We start from the raw sequence: 21,079 nt of genomic DNA, 5'->3' as shown, positions 1-21,079 counted from the left end.
TGAGAGAGAGGAAGACAAATGATGAATTGCGAAAGATGATGGTAATATTGCCTGTGATTGATGCTGTGAAGAGGAACAGGCTGAGATGGTTTGGTCATGTGTTGAGGAAGGATGAAGGTGACTGGTTGAGAAGAGTGATGGAAATTGATGTAGATGGAAGTAGAGGACGGGGAAGACCGAGAAAGACTTGGCTAAAGATGGTGGAAGAAGAAATGCGGGCAAGGGGGTTAACAAGGAGAGATGCAGAAAATAGGGCAAAATGGAGAAGATTGTCATGGGGACCGCAAGGCTAACCCCCGCTCTAGCAGGGAAAATGGCCTTTAAAATGCATGTTGTTGTTGTTGTTGTATATCCCTGGTGTTGGGCTAGCGGCTAGGGTGCCGGCTTAGGATCCTAGGATCCTGGGTTCGAATCTCGGTCGATCGCCGAATTAATGCCAGGGGGGTTGACTCAGCCTGTCATCCTTCCGAGGTCGGCTAATTTGAGTACCAGTTCACTGGTAATTCCCTGTTTGTCGTTGAAGGCGGCAAAAAGGGTTGGCGTCAGGAAGGGCATCCGGCCGTAAAACATTGCTTCAAAAAGGGGACCAAAAAAAACAACAACTACCACGGTCCCCGAAAAGGCCAACCCCCGCTTTGCGGGGAAAAATGGCCTCTAAACGGTGGTTTTTATATCGTTTTTGACCCCATCTCTCAATGTTGAAGAATCACGAAGAAAATTAAATAATTCTTGTATCCGATGAAGGTATTGGAAAGGGTGTTGGAGAGGAGGATAAGGAAGAAAGTGAAGATCGACGAAATACAGTTTGGATTTATGCCAGGAAGAGGAACGACAGACGCGCTTTTCATTGTGAGGCAGTTGCAGGAGAAGTACATGGAGAAGAGGAAGAAGTTGTTTCTTGGGTTTGTTGATCTGGAGAAAGCATTCGATAGGGTTCCGCGCAAAGTATTGACATGGGCATTGAGGAAGTTAGGAGTGGAGGAATGGTTGATCAGAGTAGTGATGGCAATGTACAAAAGAGCGCACACAGCTGTAAGGACGAAGGACGGGAACAGTGGTGAGTTTGAGGTGAAGGTGGGAGTGCATCAGGGGTCGGTACTAAGTCCACTACTATTTGTAGCTGTGATGGAGGTGCTGGCTCAGAACGTGAAGGAGGGTTTACCGTGGGAGTTGTTGTATGCAGATGATCTGCTGTTGATTGCGGAAAGTATGGATGGACTGAAGGAAAAGATGAACAAGTGGAAGGAATGTATGGAGACAAAAGGTCTGAAGGTGAATATCGGAAAGACGAAGGTGATGGCAAGTGGTAAAGCATGTGGTGAGGTGGAAAGAACTAGGAAGTGTCCATGTGCTGTGTGTAGGAAGGGTGTCGGAGTGAACTCCATTCAATGTACAATGTGCGCTGAGTGGGTTCATCAAAAATGTAGTGGTTTGAGAGGGTCATTAACCAGTGTGGCAGCTACATTCAAATGTAAGGTGTGCACAGAGGGAGCTGCAGATGGAGGAAATGTTGAGTTGGATCTTTGAGACGGCGTGAAGCTGGAAGGTGTGAAAACATTTTGCTACCTCAGAGACATGCTGAATGGAGAAGGTGGATCAGACTCGGCAACGGTTGCTCGAGTGAGATGTACATGGAAGAAGTTTCGGGAACTGAGTGGCGTGCTGATGAGGAGGGGAGTGTCGTTGAAGCTGAAGGGAAAGGTGTATGCTGCATGTGTGAGAAGTGTTATGATTTATGGGAGCGAGACATGGGTAATGAACGTAGAGCAGCAACGAAGGTTGGAAAGGGTGGAAATGCGAATGGTTCGGTGGATGTGCGGAGTATCTTTGAGAGAGAGGAAGACAAATGATGAATTGCGAAAGATGATGGGAATAGAGCCTGTGATTGATGCTGTGAAGAGAAACAGGTTGAGATGGTTTGGTCATGTGTTGAGGAAGGATGAAAGTGACTGGTTGAGAAGAGTGATGGAAATGAATGTAGAAGGAAGTAGAGGACGGTGAAGACCGAGAAAGACTTGGCTAAAGATGGGGGAAGAAGAAATGCGGGCAAGGGGGTTAACAAGGAGAGATGCAGAAAATAGGGCAAAATGGAGAAGATTGTCATGGGGACCGCAAGGCTAACCCCCGCTCTAGCAGAGAAAATGGCCTTTAAAATGCATGTTGTATCCGGATCCAGATCCGCATCTTCACAAAAATCTAATCACTTCATCATTGTCACACACCCAACCTGTCCACGAAATTTCGTCCAAATGTACCCATAACTTTTTGAGACATCCTGCTCACAGATAGCCAAACAGACAGGGGTGAAAACATAACTTCTATCCACCTTTGGTGGCGGCAATAAATAAAAAAACATTGGGAAATGCAAACTGCTTCTTACAAGAAGGATGGTGCAAAGATTGATCACAATGGAAAGTATCATTTCAATATTCTATCTCCGCATAAAAGGAGATGAGACTGAGAAACAAAAAGATCAGACAGAAAGTTAAATTAAACAAAATATTACATAGGTCACAATTAATAACTAGAATGGCACTCAGTAGAGAGCATACCTCTACCTGGTTGGCCATATCACTCAATGGTGAAGAATCACTAAAAACATTATACCATCTGAATCCGGATCCGGATCTTCCCCAAAATGGAATCGATTCTTCCTTGTCAAACACACAATCTGTCCAATAAGGTTCGTCCAAATCCATCCATAACGTTTTGAGATATCCCGCTATGTATTGATTTTGGCCCTGTCTCCTAATGGTGAAGAATTACTTAAAAGATTAAATAATTCTCATATCTGAATCCATATTCAGATCTTCACCAAAATCGAATCGAATCGTCCTTGTCAGACACCCAACCGGTCCACCAAATTTCGTCCAAATCTGTCCAGAACTTTTTTAGATATCCTGCTATGTATCGTTTTTGGCCCTCTCAACCAATGGTGAAGAATCACTTAATAAATTCTAGTTGCCGGATTCGGATCCGGATCTTCACCAAAATCTATTCATTTCGTCCTTGTGACATACGCTACATCTCTGCCAAATTTCGTCCAAATCCGTCCACAACTTTCTGAGATATTTTGTTCACAAACGGACAGACAAATGGACAGCCAGGGGTGAAAACATAACCTCCATACACCTTTGGTGGCGGAGGTAAATATAAAAATGGACGTGGACTAAATATTCATATCGGAATTCCCTCTGTAGTTGTTGAATGTTTTTTTGCACGTACGTTGAATGTTTTTGTTTTGTTGAATGTTTTTGTATTTTAAGTCTTTGGTATGACTGGTTCGAACCGCTGACCTAGCTCCCGGACTCAAAATGGACGTTCAAACCATTTTGCCATCAGGATTTGTTATGCAGATAAAATTGTACATTTTGCTGGAGTAGAATGGATAGACGTAAATTGCAGAGAACAGAAAACAATGGAGCATGTTGAAGTAGGCTTTCATCCTGCAGCGGACTGAAATAAGCGAATGAAGTCAAGAGAAATGACCTTATTCTTTTATATTTTCCAACAAGTGAATGCACAGCAAATTACAGCACACTGTGAGAAAATAAGCAACAACAAAAGCATCAATGTAAAATTTATATTCTTTGCAAAAAGCCCGTGTCTGTTGTCTTGTCGTTCTAACTTCAGTCTTTCAAATGTACTGCACTCACTACCTCATGTGCTCACCCATGCATATCGATGATCTCTTCCACACATGTTTATTATTTCGTATTATGTTCCTATCTTGGCCATTTGTATTCGTTTTTGCATTATTCCTCACTTCCTCGTATGTGCACCAGCCCTCCATTGAGATGCAGTCTGAAAGCATTTTTCTCTATTTGATGACCTCTGAGCCCTTTGATAGTCTGTCAACCTCCAGTCCTTTATCAAATCAAATCAAATTTCAGTTTGATTGAAAAGACACAAAACAAGTAGTCCAAGGACTAAAAAAGTTCAGTTCCATCAAAATAAAATACAACAAGTGGAGCTACATTCAAAGTACACCACCCCCATGCCAAATAAATAAATAACATATCCTCCAGCACACGGCATTGTCGGTGTGCCGTAGGCGCCCAGCAATGCCGCAGTGCAGCACATGGAGACTGATTTGGGAAGGAGCGGTGCACAATAATCGATTGATTAATTGACTAATTACATAATAAAATAAAAAAGTAATAATAAAAAAGAATTAATTTCCGAATTAAAATTTCCTAATAAAAAAGAATAAGATTGGCTAATAGTATACCTAAACCACCACTACTCTATCCGAATCGAACTTTAAAAAAATTAATTAATTAGGCACTTAAAAGAATAATTAAATAATTAATAGATTAATTGATTAATCAATAAATTAAAAATACCATTTACAGCCAAATCACTTGTTTATTGGCATATCCAAATATCAGCTTCCAAGCTCAAAAGGTGCCTGAGCTTTTGCCCAGATGAGAAAGTAAATAAACAAGCATTCTGAGTATTGCGCTGCAATACATGTCCCCTACCAAAGTTCAAAGTGCCATAACTTTGTCAAAAATGATCGAATATGCAAATTTATGCACGGTTGATGCTGGTTTTCAAACTTGATCTGAGGTATGCTGAGACACGTGTGTCACGCCTCGCCTCGTTGATAAGCCTGCAAGGTCGCTCCGTGGAGCGGCCTGCACGTATTGCACTGTGTGAATTATATAAATTATTACCAACTCACGGTCTGAGGTACGAGCAATTCAAGAGATATCCATTTTTTTATGGCACATTGGAGAAGCCAATGCGAGGTTTCTTCTTCCACAGCTTGTCACAACTCTGTCAAATGCGATCGAGTTAAAAAAGTCAGAATGTGACCAAATCTGTTTTATTCGTTTGTTAATATACCTCAGCTATTGACAAATCTTAAATTAGAATTTTATTTGAGGTTAAAATGACCGCGACAGGTCGTGTCCAACGATGCTTTCAGTCTATACATGTGATAAATAATTAAATCCGCACACCTGACGCCTCTTCTTCTTCACGCAATAACAACTTCTAGCTTCCAGACCGTACATCCAATCATCTTTAAATTTTGCACACTTGTTACTCTTCATGACTTCTACTATAGTATGAAGTTTCACGTCGATCAATAAAGCGATTCAAGAGATATCCATTTTTTAAATATTTTCGTTTAATTAACGATATCTGCCAAACCACGTGAGCTGTCGCAAATTCCAAAAGGACATTTTAGTCGACTGATATGCGGAACAGATCTGTGAAGTTTCCCCTCGATTGGATCAAAAATGAGGGAGGGGCTCGGTTTTAAAGGTTCATGCTTAAAAACGTCATAACTCTGAAACCATGTGACGCATGACGTCATGCTCGTTGACGTTTTTGTTCGTCATGGGTATGCGATTCTGCCTGCAAAGTTTGGCCACGATCTGTTCAGCCGTTGCAGAGAAAAAGGGGTTTTCGTGTTTTCACGAAAAGTAATATGGCGCCCGAACCACGTGACATGTGACGTCATAATTACCATTAAAATATTCTACAGACCGAGTCCCTCCTATGGTGAAAATTTGATCTCAATCGGTCCTATTATTGCAGAGAAAATCTTTTTTAAAGGAAATTAAAACTTAAAATGGCACTGAGTTAAGGATCATCAGAATTATCAGAATTCCCAAAGTTCCAAGTGCCATAACTTTGTCAAAAATGATCGAAACGTCGTGAAGTTCGAACTTGATCTGTAACTTATCATGAGGAAACGATGTGCCAAGTTTGAAATCATTAGCATGAAGCGTTTAGAAAAACAGTCCGGAAAACTGTTCTTTGCGTGACGGACTGACGGACTGACAGACTGACGGACGGACTGACGGACTGACGGACGGAGGGAGGGCGTGCAAACCTATAGTCCCCTCCGGTGTACACCGGTAGGGGACTAATAAGCATTCTGAGTATTGTGCTGCAATACATGTCCCCTACCGGCAGTCTGTCGCTCGGAAAACTGTTGGGGAAATTACCAAAGTTCAAAGTGCCATAACTTTGTCAAAAATGATCGAAACATCGTGAAGTTCGAACTTGATCTGTAACTTATCATGAGGAAACCATGTACCAAGTTTGAAATCATTAGCATTAAGAGTTTAGGAAAAAAGTCCGGAAAGCTGTTCTTTGTGTGACGGACGGACAGACTGACAGACTGACAGACGGAGGGACGTAGTGCAAACCTATAGTCCCCTCCGCTGTACACCGGGAGGGGACTAATAAGCCCGCAAGGTCGCTCCGTGGAGCAGCCTGCACGTATTGCACTGTGTGAATTATATAATTACCAACTCACGGTCTGAGGTAACTCGGCTAAAAATTATCCGATTTGCACCAAATAAAGTTCATGAATGGTTGCACAGACCCCTACCTCTCACTAAAAGTGGAAACGGAATGTAAATTGGAGTTAAAACAAGGAATATTAACAGCTTTGACTTAACGCACTCCAAATTATAGTCCGGAAAACTTTTGGGGAAATTACAAAAGTTCAAAGTGCCATAACTTTGTCAAAAATGATCGAAATGTCATGAAGTTCGAACTTGATCGGTAACTTATCATGAGGAAACCATGTACCAAGTTTGAAATCATTAATATTAAGAGTTCAGAAAAAAAGTCCGGAAAACTGTTCTTTGCATGACGGACTGACAGACGGACAGACTGACAGACTGACAGAGGGATGGAGTGCAAACCTATAGTCCCCTCCAGTGTACACCGGTAGGGGACTAAAAACAAGTACAGATACATTCAAAGTACACCGCCCCCATGCCAAATAATTAAATATCCTCCAGCGCGGCATTGCTGGGGGCGCCCCTGGCGCCCGGCAATACCACCGTGCAGCTCATAGAGACTGTATTGGGAGGGATCGTTGTACAATAATTGATTGATTAATTACATAATTAAAATCAATAAAAGATCAAAAAAATATTTCCTTAATCAATTGGCTAATAGCATAAATAAACCACTAGTGCTTCATCCAAAGCTGTAACTTTTAGAAATTTAATTAAATAAGTCATGAATAAAAAATTAAATAATTAATTTATTAACCAATAAATAAATAAATCGATTAATTGATTAATCAATAAATCTAAAATATCCTTTATAACCACATCACTTGGTCATTGTCATGTCCAAATATCAGCTTCCTCGCTCAAAAGGTGCCTGAGATATTGCCCAGATAAGAAAGAAAATAAATAAATGATTAATAATGAAAATAAATAAATAATAATCATAAAATAATTAAATAATTCATCAATTGGCTAATATAATACATAAACCACCACAATTTCATCCGAATCTGTAACCATAAAAAAGTAATTACGTCATTCATCAAATAATTAAATAATTAATCGATTAATTGATTAATCAATCAATCAAAAATAGTCTTTACAGCCAAATCACTTGGTCATTGGCATGTCCAAATATCAGCTTCCTAACTCAAAAGGTGCCCGAGATAAAGCCCAGAAGAGAAAGGAAATATATTAGTACTTAATTAATCGATAATAATTAAGTAACTCATCAATTAATTGATTAATCAAAAAACCAAAAATACGGTTTTGACAAAGTACTTTCTCATTATTGTGCCCAAATTTCAGCTTCCTAGCTCAAAGGATGGCTGAGATATCGTCCGGACAAACAAACAAACAAAGAAGAAAGAAAAAAAGAAAACAAGAAAACAAACAACCAGAGTGTAAACTGAGTACTCCCTTTCAGCGTGCGTCATTGCCGAGCCCCCTTCGGTGCCCGGCAATGACGTTATGCAACGCCTGGAGATGGCATAGGAAAGGAGCGGTGTACAATATATGGATATTCAAGATCGCTACAAATAAGAATCACAACATTAAATCAAAAAAGGGCGCATATATTACAGTAAATCATTAAAACTATACAATAATCTAAAAACAAGCATTTAACAGCTGAATCTTAAAAGGAACCGGAGGTTGTTTATAACTCAGTTGTTATTTGAGCTAAATGTAGTTGTTGAAAGTTTCTGAACCTGCGACCGGACATAATAAGTTGAGATTGGGGCAAAAAATGACGATGCCGCTTAGAGGCGAACAAGGATTTAGCAAAATGGATTGTAATTAAATCCTGCATATCAGGAAGTGAGACAACATTGAAGGTATTCAAAAGTTCACTATCATAGGACAAGATATTCGGAAAAGCAATCGCGCCTAGCACTCTCTTCTGAATGCGTTCAATACATTGGGCTTGAGCAACAGTAATGCCAGAAGACCACACAGGTGCTCCAAATTCAAGTGTCGGATTTCAAGCAAATTCAATTCCAGAAAGTTCAACAAAGTACATTTTATTTCAGAGAAGTGACAGTTTCTAGTGGGACATGATCAATCTTCAATTGAGTGGAAGATGAAGAATGATGAAAAAATGAAATCTGCATAAATTCACACTGAATTGGATTACGATTCATATCGTTAACACGAAACCAACCGGTGAGAGAATCAATATGAGACTGCGAATGTGAACTATGTGACTTTGATACAACATCGATAAGACTTAGATCATAATCATATTTCCAGCGATTAGCTGAAATGATAGCTGCATCATTAACCACTGCCAAGAAAGTAATAGGACCTAGTTTTGTACTCTGCGGAACACCACATGTTAGATCAAGAGTTGATGTTCATCCGTGGTATTGAAAAGTTTGTGATCGATATGATAAAAACTACAGATTGTAGGCAAAACTCACGATCAACATCAAGTTGGATCAGCTTTTCAATAGCAATACATGATCAAAGGACTTATTAAAGTTGATGGTGGACAAGTTTACAGTTACCAGACTTGTCAATTCCTCTATAGATACTGTCAAGTAGACTGAGCAGGTAATGCACCACTGAACCACCTTTCAGGTTGCCAAACTGTTGACGGCCATTGCCATGTTATATATCACTTATCAGCCAATCGGTAAGGAACCTCTCAAATACTCATGCAATTGCAGGTGTGATAGAGATTGGGTGTAGCTGATCGCAACTCATAACAGGTGAGCTCTTTAGAACTGGGCACACTGATGCAATTTTCCAAATTTGAGGAAAACAACCAGATCTAAGGCAGAAATTAAAATTTTCAGTAAGTAGTTTCGACATCTCATACGCAAGTTCCTTTATGAGTGTTGTTGGACAGTCATCTGGATGAAAGGCTTTGGACGTGTTGAGTTGACTTAAACGACAAAACACCAGAAGTCGCCCAATAACCAGAAGTAGATCAACAAGTACTTTATCATTTAGCTCTTCCATGAGCCGAGACTTTTTATGTTTTCAGAACCAGTTTCTCTACGAATGGGAATTGCTATCCTAGCTATCAACATGTGGTTTCACAGTCATCAGAATTTCATTTCTGTTCAGCAACATAATGTGTGGAGCAGTTTCCTTTCAAAAACTGTCTCTCTTTGATTCGGGACCATCTGTATATTTGGTATGGAAGGAAGGGGGAAGAAGTTCAAACTTTCTCCTTTACCTGATGACCCCGAAGACCTTCGATGAATAAAAGTTAAACATTAGGCAGACTTGCAGAACTCCATTCATCAAACCTCGTGACAAACAAAACCCTCATTTGATTACTTCTCAAACAATGGTATTCATTGAGTAAAGAGTTTAAAAGGCAATATTCAACCTGATTTAATTCCATCTATTGCATTGTCAGATCACCTATGAGGTTTACATTCTACCTATTGCATTGTCAGATACATTTGGGTTTATATTCCAGCTATTGCAAAGTCAGATCAGATTTGGGGTTTATCTTCCACCCATTGCACAATGGGCTGGAGCCTGGAAATTACCAAAAATGGACTCTTATCAGGCATCAATGGCTCTGAGTGCTTCAGAAACTAGACAAAAAATCCAGTTTAACAAAAAAAAAAGTAAGTCAAAAGCTCAACTCCCAGAAAAATGGTGAACGTTAGAAGATCGGCAATATTTCAATTTCGCGATAACCTTAGCTCAATGGTTTCGCGGAAACTGTATTTTGCCAATAAATCTGTCAAAGGCTAAGAAAATGACAAAATTATGCCCATCAAGTGCCAAAAATTTGAGGTTTTCGGTCAAATCTTTTGCCGATTTTTGATTATTTACCCATAAAATCGATTTTTTTTGCCACCCAAAATTTGACGCATATCTGTAAAAATTTCAAAATGCCACAAGCCAGATTTACTCCAGTGTATATTTCCTGAAAATATAGGTCTCAGTGCCTTAGAAAATGCATATATTGTGAAATCTGACTTGTGGCAATTAGAAAAAATGAATTTCACACAAAAGTCAATTTTCTGTCAAAGTCAACTGTATACTTTTCTTTTACAGAACAATAAAGCATCTCTCACTATGAAATTGACATGGGACGAGTTCTTTTCCATCTGCCAAGAAGCGAAACCGAACAACTTCAAACCTCCAGATTGGGGCAAATGTGTTTTGCCCAAATACCCGAAATATGTGTTTTGAGCCCGAAATGCCCAAATATGGTAATTTGGGCCCAGACCCCTCAAAAATCAAAATTTAAAAACAAAATTTTTCACGTTGTAATAAGCTTAGTAATACGCTTCTAACGAGCCCTCAACCACTATCAGGGGATTCTTTTAAGCCAAGATATACCCGAAAATGTGTTTTGAGCCCGAAATGCCCAAATATGGTAATTTGGGCCCAGACCCCTCAAAAATCAAAGTTTAAACACAATTTTTCTCGTTGTAATAAGCTTAGTAATACGCTTCTAACGAGCCCTCAACCACTATCAGGGGATTCTTTTAAGCCAAGATATTGAGATATTTCCAATATTTCACCCTCTCAGCCCTCTGTGCATTGCATTGTCAGATCAAATTTGGGGTTTATATTCCACCAATTGCATTGTCAGATCTAATTTGGGGTTTATATACCACCTATTGCATTGTCAGATCTAATTTGGGGTTTATATACCACCTATTGCATTGTCAGATCTAATTTGGGGTTTATATACCACCTATTGCATTGTCAGATCTAATTTGGGGTTTATATACCTCATTGCATTGTCAGATCATATTTGGGGTTTATATTCCACCTATTGCATTGTCAGATCAAATTTTGGGTTTATATACCACCTATTGCATTGTCAGATCAAATTTGGGGTTTATATTCAACCTATTGCATTGTCAGATCAAATTTGAGGTTTATGTGCCACTTATTGCATTATCAGATCAAATTTGAGGTTTATATTCCACCTATTGCATTGTCAGATCAAATTTGAGGTTTATATGCCACCCAGATAAAATTTGAGGTTTATATTCCACCTATTGCATTGTCAGATAAAATTTGAGGTTTATATTCCACCTATTGCATTGTCAGATCAAATTTGAGGTTTATATTCCACGTATTGCATTGTCAGATCAAGTGTGAGGTTTATATTCCACCTATTGCATTGTCAGATCAAACGTGAGGTTGATATTCCACGTATTGCATTGTCAGATCAAATTTGAGGTTTATATTCCACGTATTGCATTGTCAGATCAAATTTGAGGTGTATATTCCACGTATTGCATTGTCAGATCAAATTTGAGGTTTATATTCCACCTATTGCATTGTCAGATCAAATTTGAGGTTTATATGCCACCTATTGCATTGTCAGATCAAATTTGAGGTTTATATTCCACCTATTGCATTGTCAGATCAAATTTGAGGTTTGTTGCCACCTATTGCGTTGTCAGATCAAATTTGAGGTTTATATTCCACCTATTGCATTGTCAGATCAAATTTGAGGTTTATATTCCACCTATTGCATTGTCAGATTAAATTTGAGGTTTATATTCCACGTATTGCATTGTCAGATCAAATTTAGGTTTATATTCCACGTATTGCATTGTCACATCAAATGTGAGGTTTATATTCCACCTATTGCATTGTCAGATCAAATTTGAGGTTTATATTCCACCTATTGCATTGTCAGATCAAATTTGAGGTTTATATTCCACCTATTGCATTGTCAGATCAAATTTGAGGTTTATATTCCACCTATTGCATTGTCAGATCAAATTTGAGGTTTATATTCCACCTATTGCATTGTCAGATCAAATTTGAGGTTTATATTCCACCTATTGCATTGTCAGATCAAATTTGAGGTTTATATTCCACCTATTGCATTGTCAGATCAAATTTGAGGTTTATATGCCACCCAGATCAAATTTGAGGTTTATATTCCACCTATTGCGTTGTCAGATCAAATGTGAGGTTTATATTCCACCTATTGCATTGTCAGATCAAATTTGAGGTTTATATTCCACCTATTGCATTGTCAGATCAAATTTTTTTTTTTTTTTTTTTTTTTTTTGTATACAAGATCGAGGCTCGTGAAAGAGCGAACATTAATCACACAGAAAGACAAACCGACACATAAAACATATAACATAGGGAGCGGTAGACAAGATGGGGAGAGAGGGGGAAGGACACAAACACAACATTTGAGAGCAGGGACCGAGAGACATGGAGACATCGAGAGATCTGAGAGAGGGCGAGGGCTTTGGGGGGGGGGGGGCGTAGGAAGGGGGCAGTGGGAGAGGTATAAAACATATGGACACTGCCAGGACTTCCAGGAAAGAAGTTGGAATTTCAAACAAGGTGGATCTGGGGTGAATTAGCGGGGGTAGAAAAGATCAAGGTTTTTGATGGGGGAAGATAAGAGATGGTGGTGAACAGCTGTTTTAAAGACCTGGAGGGAGGAGTGGGATTGAAGGGAGTGAGGGAGTTTGTTCCAGAGGCGGGAGAAAAGAGGAATGAAAGAGTGAAGGTGAGCGGAGAGCCGAGATTTCGGCAGTTTAACCATCAGAGGGTTGCTGGCAGATCTTGTGCGACCTGTAGGAATATTTGGGGGACAGAGCACAGAGAGAGCTGGGGGTGCAAGGCCGGAGAGGAGTCGGTAGAAGACAGAAAGACCACCTACCTGCCTGCGGTGAGTGAGTGAAAGGCCTTCAGAGATAGCTTCATCGCGGGAGATTCCAATAATTCTGAAAGCTTTGGTTTCAACAGCGTGAAGCCGAGCTAGGTGTGAGGCAGGAGCACCGGCCCATAGGGGAGAACAGTATTCCATTGAGCTGCGGATGAAAGCCTTGTATGTGGTGAGGAGCTCAGGTGTGCCGAGGAAGGACTTCGCACGACGGAGGATGCCCAGTCGGCGACTGGCTTTGGAGGCCAGCTTGGAAATGTGGTTTTCCCAAGAAAGATCATGGCAGATAGTGAGACCCAAAATCTTGAGCGACAGAACTTCTTGGAGAGGATTGTTGAGAAAGTAGATGGGAGGGTTGTCCAGTCGATCTTTTCGGAGAGACATAGTAAGAGTGTGAGATTTGTCAGGATTGAAAGACATGTTCCACTTGTTTGACCAGTCTGTGATTTTGTCCAGGTCTTCAGAGAGTGAGGAGGCAGCAGACTGCCGATCTGAGGGAAGAGGAATGGAGCGGCAGAGAGTGGAGTCATCAGCAAAGAGATAGAGAGGATTTTCGAGAGAGTCAGAGAGATCATTGATGAAGACCAGAAAAAGCACGGGGCCCAGAACACTGCCTTGGGGAACTCCAGCCTGAACAGGAAGAGGAGATGAGAGAAACCCATTCAGGGCCACACGTTGACGACGACTAGAGAGGAAGTCCGCCAGCCATGCGTGGAGATTTCCATGGATACCAAAGGAGGAGAGTTTGGTGAGCAGAGCGGGGTGCCAGACCGTGTCGAAGGCACGTGATATGTCGAGGGAGACAGCTCTAATTTCCTGTTTGGCATTGAGGACCTCCATCCATTGTTGAGACAGCAGAAGCAGCATGTCCAGAGTAGAGTGACCTGGTCTGAAACCAAATTGATGATCAGAGATCAAGCCATTGGAGAAGAGGAAAGATTTCATATCAGAAGCAATGATGGATTCCATGACTTTGCTGATAATTGGGAGAAGGCTGATTGGTCTGTAGTTGCTAGGATCTGTTTTTGCACCTTTTTTGTGCAAAGCGGTGATGTTGGCTGATTTCCAAGCAGATGGCAGTTGACCTTGAGCAAAAGAGAGGGTGAAGAGAACAGAGAGAGGGTGAGATAGAGCAGCAGAGCAGGATTTTAGGACCCGTGGGCTGATGCCGTCGGGTCCAGTTGCAGAATCAGAGTCGAGGGTTGACAGAAACTTTTCCACCTTGTCAGGAGGAAAGGACACGGAGTCCAGGAGCAGCAGGGTACGACTGGGTATGGTGGGTACAGAGAGGGATGGGTTTGGGACACAAGATTTAGAGGCAAACACAGAGTTGAGGCATTCAGCTTTTTCACGTGCGGAGTCAGCTGTGTAGCCGTTTGAGGTAAGGGAGGGGATGGAGGGGGAACAAACACCAGAAACGGATTTGACCAGACGCCACCAGGATTTGGAAGAGGGAGACAGATAAGAGAGTTCGGTCTTGAGAACGGAGAGATATTGTTTCCTGGCTCTCCTGAGGGTGGACACACACTTGTTTCGGGCTTTGTGAAAGGAAATGAGATTTCCTTCCGTTGGATTTGCTTTCCAGGAGACGAAGGCAAGTTGTTTCTGGGCAACAGCCTCACCACAAGATTCCGTGTACCATGGACGGGAGGAAGGGTATGACAACTGAAGACGAGATGGGATAAATCTGTGCATGAGAGAGAGCATTTACTTTGGAAGAATTCCCAGGATGAGTTGATGTCAGAGGTGGTAGAGATGGGAGACCAGTCCAGATGATTGATGGCTGCTTGAAGACCGTGCCAGTTGGCCTGAGTGAAATGCCAGACTCGTCGACGCTGAGCAGGCTCCCTGAGGATGGTCAGAGAGATGTCCACTTTAACAAGGACATGATCAGATGATCCGATCGGAGCAGAAGAAGAGCAGCAGACATTTTCAGGGAAGTTAGTCATAACCAAGTCCAGAAGAGAAGATGTTCCGTTGACTGAGATCCGGGTCGGGAAATTGACAGATTGTGTCAGTCCCAGTGAGTCGCAGAAGTCCTTTGCTGAGGAGCCATGGCTGGTGAGAGAGGTACCCACACCCAGCCAACTGGCATGATGACAGTTGAAATCACCACATATGAGGAAGAGAGAGTTGGGATGAGTAGATAGAAGTTGGTCCATATCATCAGACAGCGAGATGTAGATGGAGTCATCACTGTTTGGTGGACGGTACAACACACATATGAACAAGAGGTGGGAGCGAAGGGGAAGCCGTAGCCAGAGGTATTCCTGGGGGTGAGGTGGAGAGAGTGCAGTGCAGGGCGAGTGAGGAAGAGAGTTTTTGATAAAGATAGCAACCCCGCCTCCAGGACGAGGCTCAGGTCTATCATACCGGAGGAGGGAGTAGCCCGGGAGAGATACTATGGAATCAGAGACATCATAAAGGAGGAAAGTTTCTGTTAAGCAGATCACGTCTGGTTTGACAGAAGCAACCTGTATGGAGAGATCAGTTAAGTTTGAACGAAGGCCCCGGATGTTTGAGGTCCATACCGTTAATGAAGAGGAAGGGGGAGCATCAGATACAGAACAGGGGGGAGGAGGGGTAGGGTAAGATGTGGAAGAGGTGGAAGAGGTAGGGAGAGCTGTTGAAGGTGTGTCAGAGATTTCAGAATAGCTTGGAGAAAGGGAAGGATGGGGCGGACAAAAGGTTTGATGGTGATTGGGTGAGCCACAATGAGGTGTTATTTGAGGAGGGGGAAGAGCGAGGCAGAAGGTTGGGGGAGATGGAGGTGAGAGTTTGAAGGGGGAAGAAGCGGGGAGGACGCTTTGAGGAGGGGGAGTGAGCGGGGGGAAATTGAGAAGCAATGAGGGTGGGGAGATTTGAAGGGGAGGGGTGAGGGGGGAGTTTGGGAGGGAAGGGACAAGGGGAGGGATTTGAAAGGGATGGGATATGGGGGAGATTTGGAGGGGAGGGGTGAGGCAGGAGTCTAGGAGGGGAGGGGCGAGGGGGCGTCTTGGCGGGGAGGGGTGAGGGGGTAGTTTAGGAGGGAGGGGGCAAGGGGGGAGATTTGAAAGGGATGGGTGATGGGGAAGATTTGGAGGGGAGGGGTGATGGGGAAGATTTGGAGGGGAGGGGTTATGGGGAAGATTTGGAGGGGAGGGGTGAGATTGGATTTTTGAAAGTGTACGATTTATGGGAAACGAACATTTATTGCAAAATGAGTTTCTTGCTTTACCTGAAAGATTGACCTGATTGCTTTACCTGAAATTTGAGGTTTATATTCCACCTATTGCATTGTCAGATCAAATTTGAGGTTTATATTCCACCTATTGCATTGTCAGATCAAATTTGAGGGTGAGAGCTGTGTTTTGTGGCAATTCGAAATGCAATTCCAAAAGAATATGTGAGCAACTGGAGTCGAGGCTTCCATTGGCTGGTCGATCTGATGCTGTGCAAGCCAAATAGCACAAATGGATGCAAAAATCACATTCTTGCCAGGAAAAGAGAAGATGATGTACCAAAAAACAAAAGGATTTCATACAATCTGAGAAGTGAAAAATACAAAAGATAGGCAAAGACAAGTACTGATACCAACAAACAGGGCATTTGTGTTGTCGTCTTTCAATGAGCATCTGTTTGTGTTTCGAATGTCTCCGAATATGGCGTGTCTGTAATAAAGCTGTTTGATTCTCCAACTTATGTTAAACATTAGATTCAAATTCATTCATGAAACTGGATTATCCACAAAGGAATTTCATTTCTGTTCAGGAACACAATGTGTGGAGCAGTTTGCTTTCACAAACTGTCTCTCTTTGATTAGGGACCATCTGTATATTTGGTATGGAAGGAAGGGGGAAGAAGTTCAAACTTTCTCCTTTACCTGATGACCCCGAAGACCTTCGATGACCAAGTCAATGTGGATACAAAATGTCAACCGTGAACCTCACCTCGATGAGTTTCCTCTCGTACATGGCAGCGAGTTCCTCCACATCAATGGAAAGCCGATGTTCTGGAGGGCTTGGCTCACTATCCCCCAAACCAAGTACTGCAAGTAGAAGGAAAACAGAGAATGAAAACAAGGTACAAGCAGCAGTGATGATAGGAAAAACGAATCGATACAGCAGACAGAAAAGTGAGAATTTTGGATAAAGTATTTAAGGCTGACGTAAAAGCAGTCAAGTCCATTTGAAGATCGAGAAGACTAGTCACGTGAGGAACCCATCCTTACACGGACAGGTTAATTCCTCCAGAATTGGCGTATTTTAAGTCGAAGATGCCCAACGTTGGGCCAATGCTCCCATCAAACATTTGCCCGACATTAGGCTGACGTCATAGTACCCTCACCCATACAGTGAAGAGCTTCAAAGGACAATTGTAAAAAAAACCTTTATTCAAAAAATTATTTAAAATTCAAATCAAAAACATATAAATCGATTTTTTTTTTTTTAAAGACCAAGAAGCAAAGTCAGGAAGAAAAAAAACAAACATTGTAAAACATAGGCAAAGACACATTGTCATAGGCGTGCGCGTGCGTGCGCACACGCACAAGCACACGCACACACACTTGGGAACCTGGCCACATGCTGAACCCCAGCTGGGTCCTTTATTTTAAATATTTAAATTTATCCATTTTTAATTAATTAATTAATTTTTCTTCATGTATTTATTTATTTTTATTTATTTATTTTCATAATTATTTATTTATTTATTCGTTAACCTTCTCCAAGTACAACCAGCAGTTTTCAACACATTCTATTCAGCTATGCAGGAGTGCACACAAGTCAAACATATAAACAAACAACCAAACAAACACACCTCAAGTTATAGTATGTTGTCAGCAGAATTAGAAAGCCAAACTTTAGAAGACCCTTGCACACCACGATGCGATTACAAACACAAAAGTGGTAATCAGATTTATACAATTCAATCCACATCTGAAGATGGCTTTCACCAACTATCTCGTCTCATTTTGCACTTGTTTCCTTCGCTTATACCAATTCCTTTGTCCGCAAAACCAACAATCTTTCACAGATGAAAAACATACCTGCAAATCAAGGTGGTGGGTGAGGTTGGTGGTGACGTGTTTACCTATGCATCGACTGGTTCTGGGTTAAAGTCTTGTTGAACTATCTGCAACTCTGGTGTGGCATAAAAAAAAGAGGTGCATGTATTGTTGAGCATGCCATCCTTCAAAAGGATCATAGGATTTCAGGCTGTTTGGTTTATAATGTGGTCGGCAGGATGGCCTAGACCCTAGCGATACGCACACACCTCTAAGCAGTCTAGCGTGGGTTTGAATCCCGACTGAGCATTTATCTGTCATCCTGGTGTTTCACAGGTCAGTCCATTCATAAATTGTGTACCGTTCCTCCGATTGACGTTGAACAGGCATCCCATCTGCCAGCATTAGATGGTCGGCGTTAAAAAACCCACTGTGTCCTTCATGAAGAATAGGCGAGCTATCGCTGACAAAATGTACAAATTACAAATTCCTGCCCTAACTAATGTTAGGAAGGCAATGGCAAACCACCAGGGATACTCCTTCCCAATAAACGACTTTGGCAGCCCTGACGCTCTGTAATAGAGTATGGTACATCAGAATCACAATCAGCTAACAATGTACAGCTTATTAACCTCAGGATAACTTTCAAAAAGAGTAGACCTCAACAAGTTGACCTTTTGTCTGTCTGTCCTTGTTCCTTATGCACGGCGACATCTTTTAAGTTACAAACTCCAAATTTTAGGTAATAATACAACTTTGTGGGGAAAGGGGAAGGGAAGGGGAGGGGGGGGGGGGGGGGAGACATAGGCTAAGCGGCCTCACGCGTGGGTGTGGGGGCATGTGAGGAGGGGAGAGGGCGCATAATTCTCTATGTAAATGTGTACCGTATAGCGCCACCTGGTGGTGGTGGCAGAGTTTATTACAATTGAGGTTAGAGGCAACACTGAGGTTAGAACACTCTCTGCATGGGTAAAAATTTGTCCTCCTTCCCTTCTCCCACCCCAAATGGAGGGATCTGTCAAAGCCCCACACACCCCGAAAGATGTATAAGCAGTATATGTCTTCCCCCCTCCCTTTAGCCCCATCTTTCAATTGTGAAGAATCACTGAAAGTTCTCATATCTTGATCTTCACCAAAATCGAATCAATTCTTCCGTGTCACACACTCAACCTACTCATCAAATTTCATCCGAATCCGTCCAGAACTTTTTGAGATATACTGCACGCAAACAGACCGGCAAACTGACAGGGGTGAAAACACAACCTCTGTCCACCTTTGATGGCGGTGGTAACAAAGATGCCTTTACTGAATATATCGATATCTTCTCCTGGGCATAGAAGACTGTGAAACCAATTTATACTATTTCAGTCAATCCCAGTTTTGCTTTCCATCAAGGCTACTTGTAAATGAAATGAGGGATGTCTCTGAGCCGTGAATAGCGGAATCACAATTTTCATTCAGATGCCAAGTTCACCTCAGCTACCAACCATCTATGGGGAATTGATGGAAAATGAATGACGTTTCTCACCCTCACAGCATGGGCCTTGGGCCAAACACCATACTCCACTTCTGCATCCATCCGACATTCACCAAACTCCCTTTCTCTTGTGCGGTATTACCATGTTCCTCCCTTTATGAGGGTTCCACCAAGATCAGCAGCTTTGGTAACCAAGCCAAAAGTTTGCTTAGCATGGTAGATCTCTCGTAATCTCATTCTTCTCTGCAGAGCTTCAAGACCATCTCAGGTCATTCATCCACCATTCAAAACCATGATTCTTTTTCTACCTTCATTAACCCTCCGAACCCCACCTCTTTCCGGGTTTCCACATTATCGGATTTCCAACCGTCTCTCAAGCTCCCCTTACATTTTTTTTTTGTTCCATTGCTGCTTCTTTCAATGTCTCTCGTTCCATTTCTGTGATACAGAATTGACACCTATATTCACCTTATTCAGCCTGGTGTTGGCTTAGCGGTTAGGGTGCCGGCTTGGGATCCTAGGATCCTGGGTTCGAATCCCGGTCGATTGCTAAATTAACACCAGGGGGGTTGACTCAGCCTGTCATCCTGTCATCCTTCCGAGGTCGGCAAATTGAGTACCAGCTTGCTGGGATGAATGATCCCGGTGTGTACCCCGGTTTAGAATAGGTACACCGTATCACTGCGCATCGTAAGAGGCGACTAAGGGTTGGCGCCAGGAAGGGCATCCGGCCATAAAAACATTGCATCAAACAGGAAACATTGATTGTCATGAGGCCCGCAAGGCTAGCCCCTGCTCTAGCAGGGAAAATGGCCTTAAAACGATCATTCATTCATTCATTCACCTTGTTCACACCCTGTATCCCCACCTTGCTCTCATTCTTCCCCACATCCTTTATTTCTCCAAGCCTCCTTCTATTTTCCCCCCTCTCCCTGGCTCTCCCTCTTTCTACTGTGCCACCGAAGGTTATGTTTTCATCCCTGTTTGTCTCTGTCTTTGAGCAAGATAACTCAACAGGTTATGGATGGATTCGGGCAAAACATAGTGGACAGGTTGGGAGTGTAACAAGGATGAAATTATTCGATTTTGGAGAAGATATGGTTCCAGACCCAGACACTACAATTTTAAAAGTGATTCTTCATCATATATAACACAATATCTCAAAAGGTCATGGTCGGATTCGGACGAAAGTTGGTGGACCGGTTAGGTTTGTGACAAGGACAAACTGATTCAATGTTGGTGATGATCCACATCCGATAAGTCAATGTGCGACAAAACGCCAACTGTCCTTAAAACGACAGTTGGCGTTTTAAGCCAAAAGGGCTGGGAGGATTTCCCATCTTGCTCCGGCCCTGTGTCCAGGCCCACCCCTGTCTGTCTCTGGGAAAGGATATCTCAAAGAAGTTGTGGACAGACTTGGACGAAACTTGGTGGACAGGATGGGTGTGTGACAAGAAGGAAAACTGATTTGATTTTGGTGAAGATTTGGATACAGATCCGGATGCTATAATTTTTTAGGTGATTGTTCACCATTGAGAGATACGGCCAAAAACAATATACGTCACAGCACAATATCTCAAAAAGTTATGGACAGGTTCCGCCAACACTTGGTGGATGAATTGGGTAGGTGATAAGAACAAGCCTATTATAATATTTTGGTTCAGGTCCGGATCCAGATCTGGCCTCTCAATAGGATACAAAACGTGAACTGTTCAGTCTGGCGGAGA

The 21,079-nt window shown here is 42.1% G+C and overlaps 1 protein-coding gene across 2 annotated transcripts in view; it reads right to left on the bottom strand.

The window, feature by feature from the left end:
- SNX29 (sorting nexin 29) overlaps positions 1–21,079 on the bottom strand; it is a 476,585-nt gene that overhangs the window by 199,413 nt on the left and 256,093 nt on the right. For both annotated transcript variants that reach the window (XM_078778010.1, XM_078778011.1), the window contains exon 17: positions 16,821–16,918. In XM_078778010.1, the coding sequence (XP_078634136.1) occupies positions 16,821–16,918 (98 nt within the window). The remainder of the gene's footprint in view (positions 1–16,820; positions 16,919–21,079) is intronic.

The sequence above is a fragment of the Myxine glutinosa genome, chromosome 5, assembly GCF_964187855.1.
Source record: "Myxine glutinosa chromosome 5, kmMyxGlut1.1, whole genome shotgun sequence".
In the NCBI taxonomy this organism is placed as follows: domain Eukaryota; kingdom Metazoa; phylum Chordata; class Myxini; order Myxiniformes; family Myxinidae; genus Myxine; species Myxine glutinosa.
This window is presented reverse-complemented; position numbering and strand designations above follow the sequence as displayed.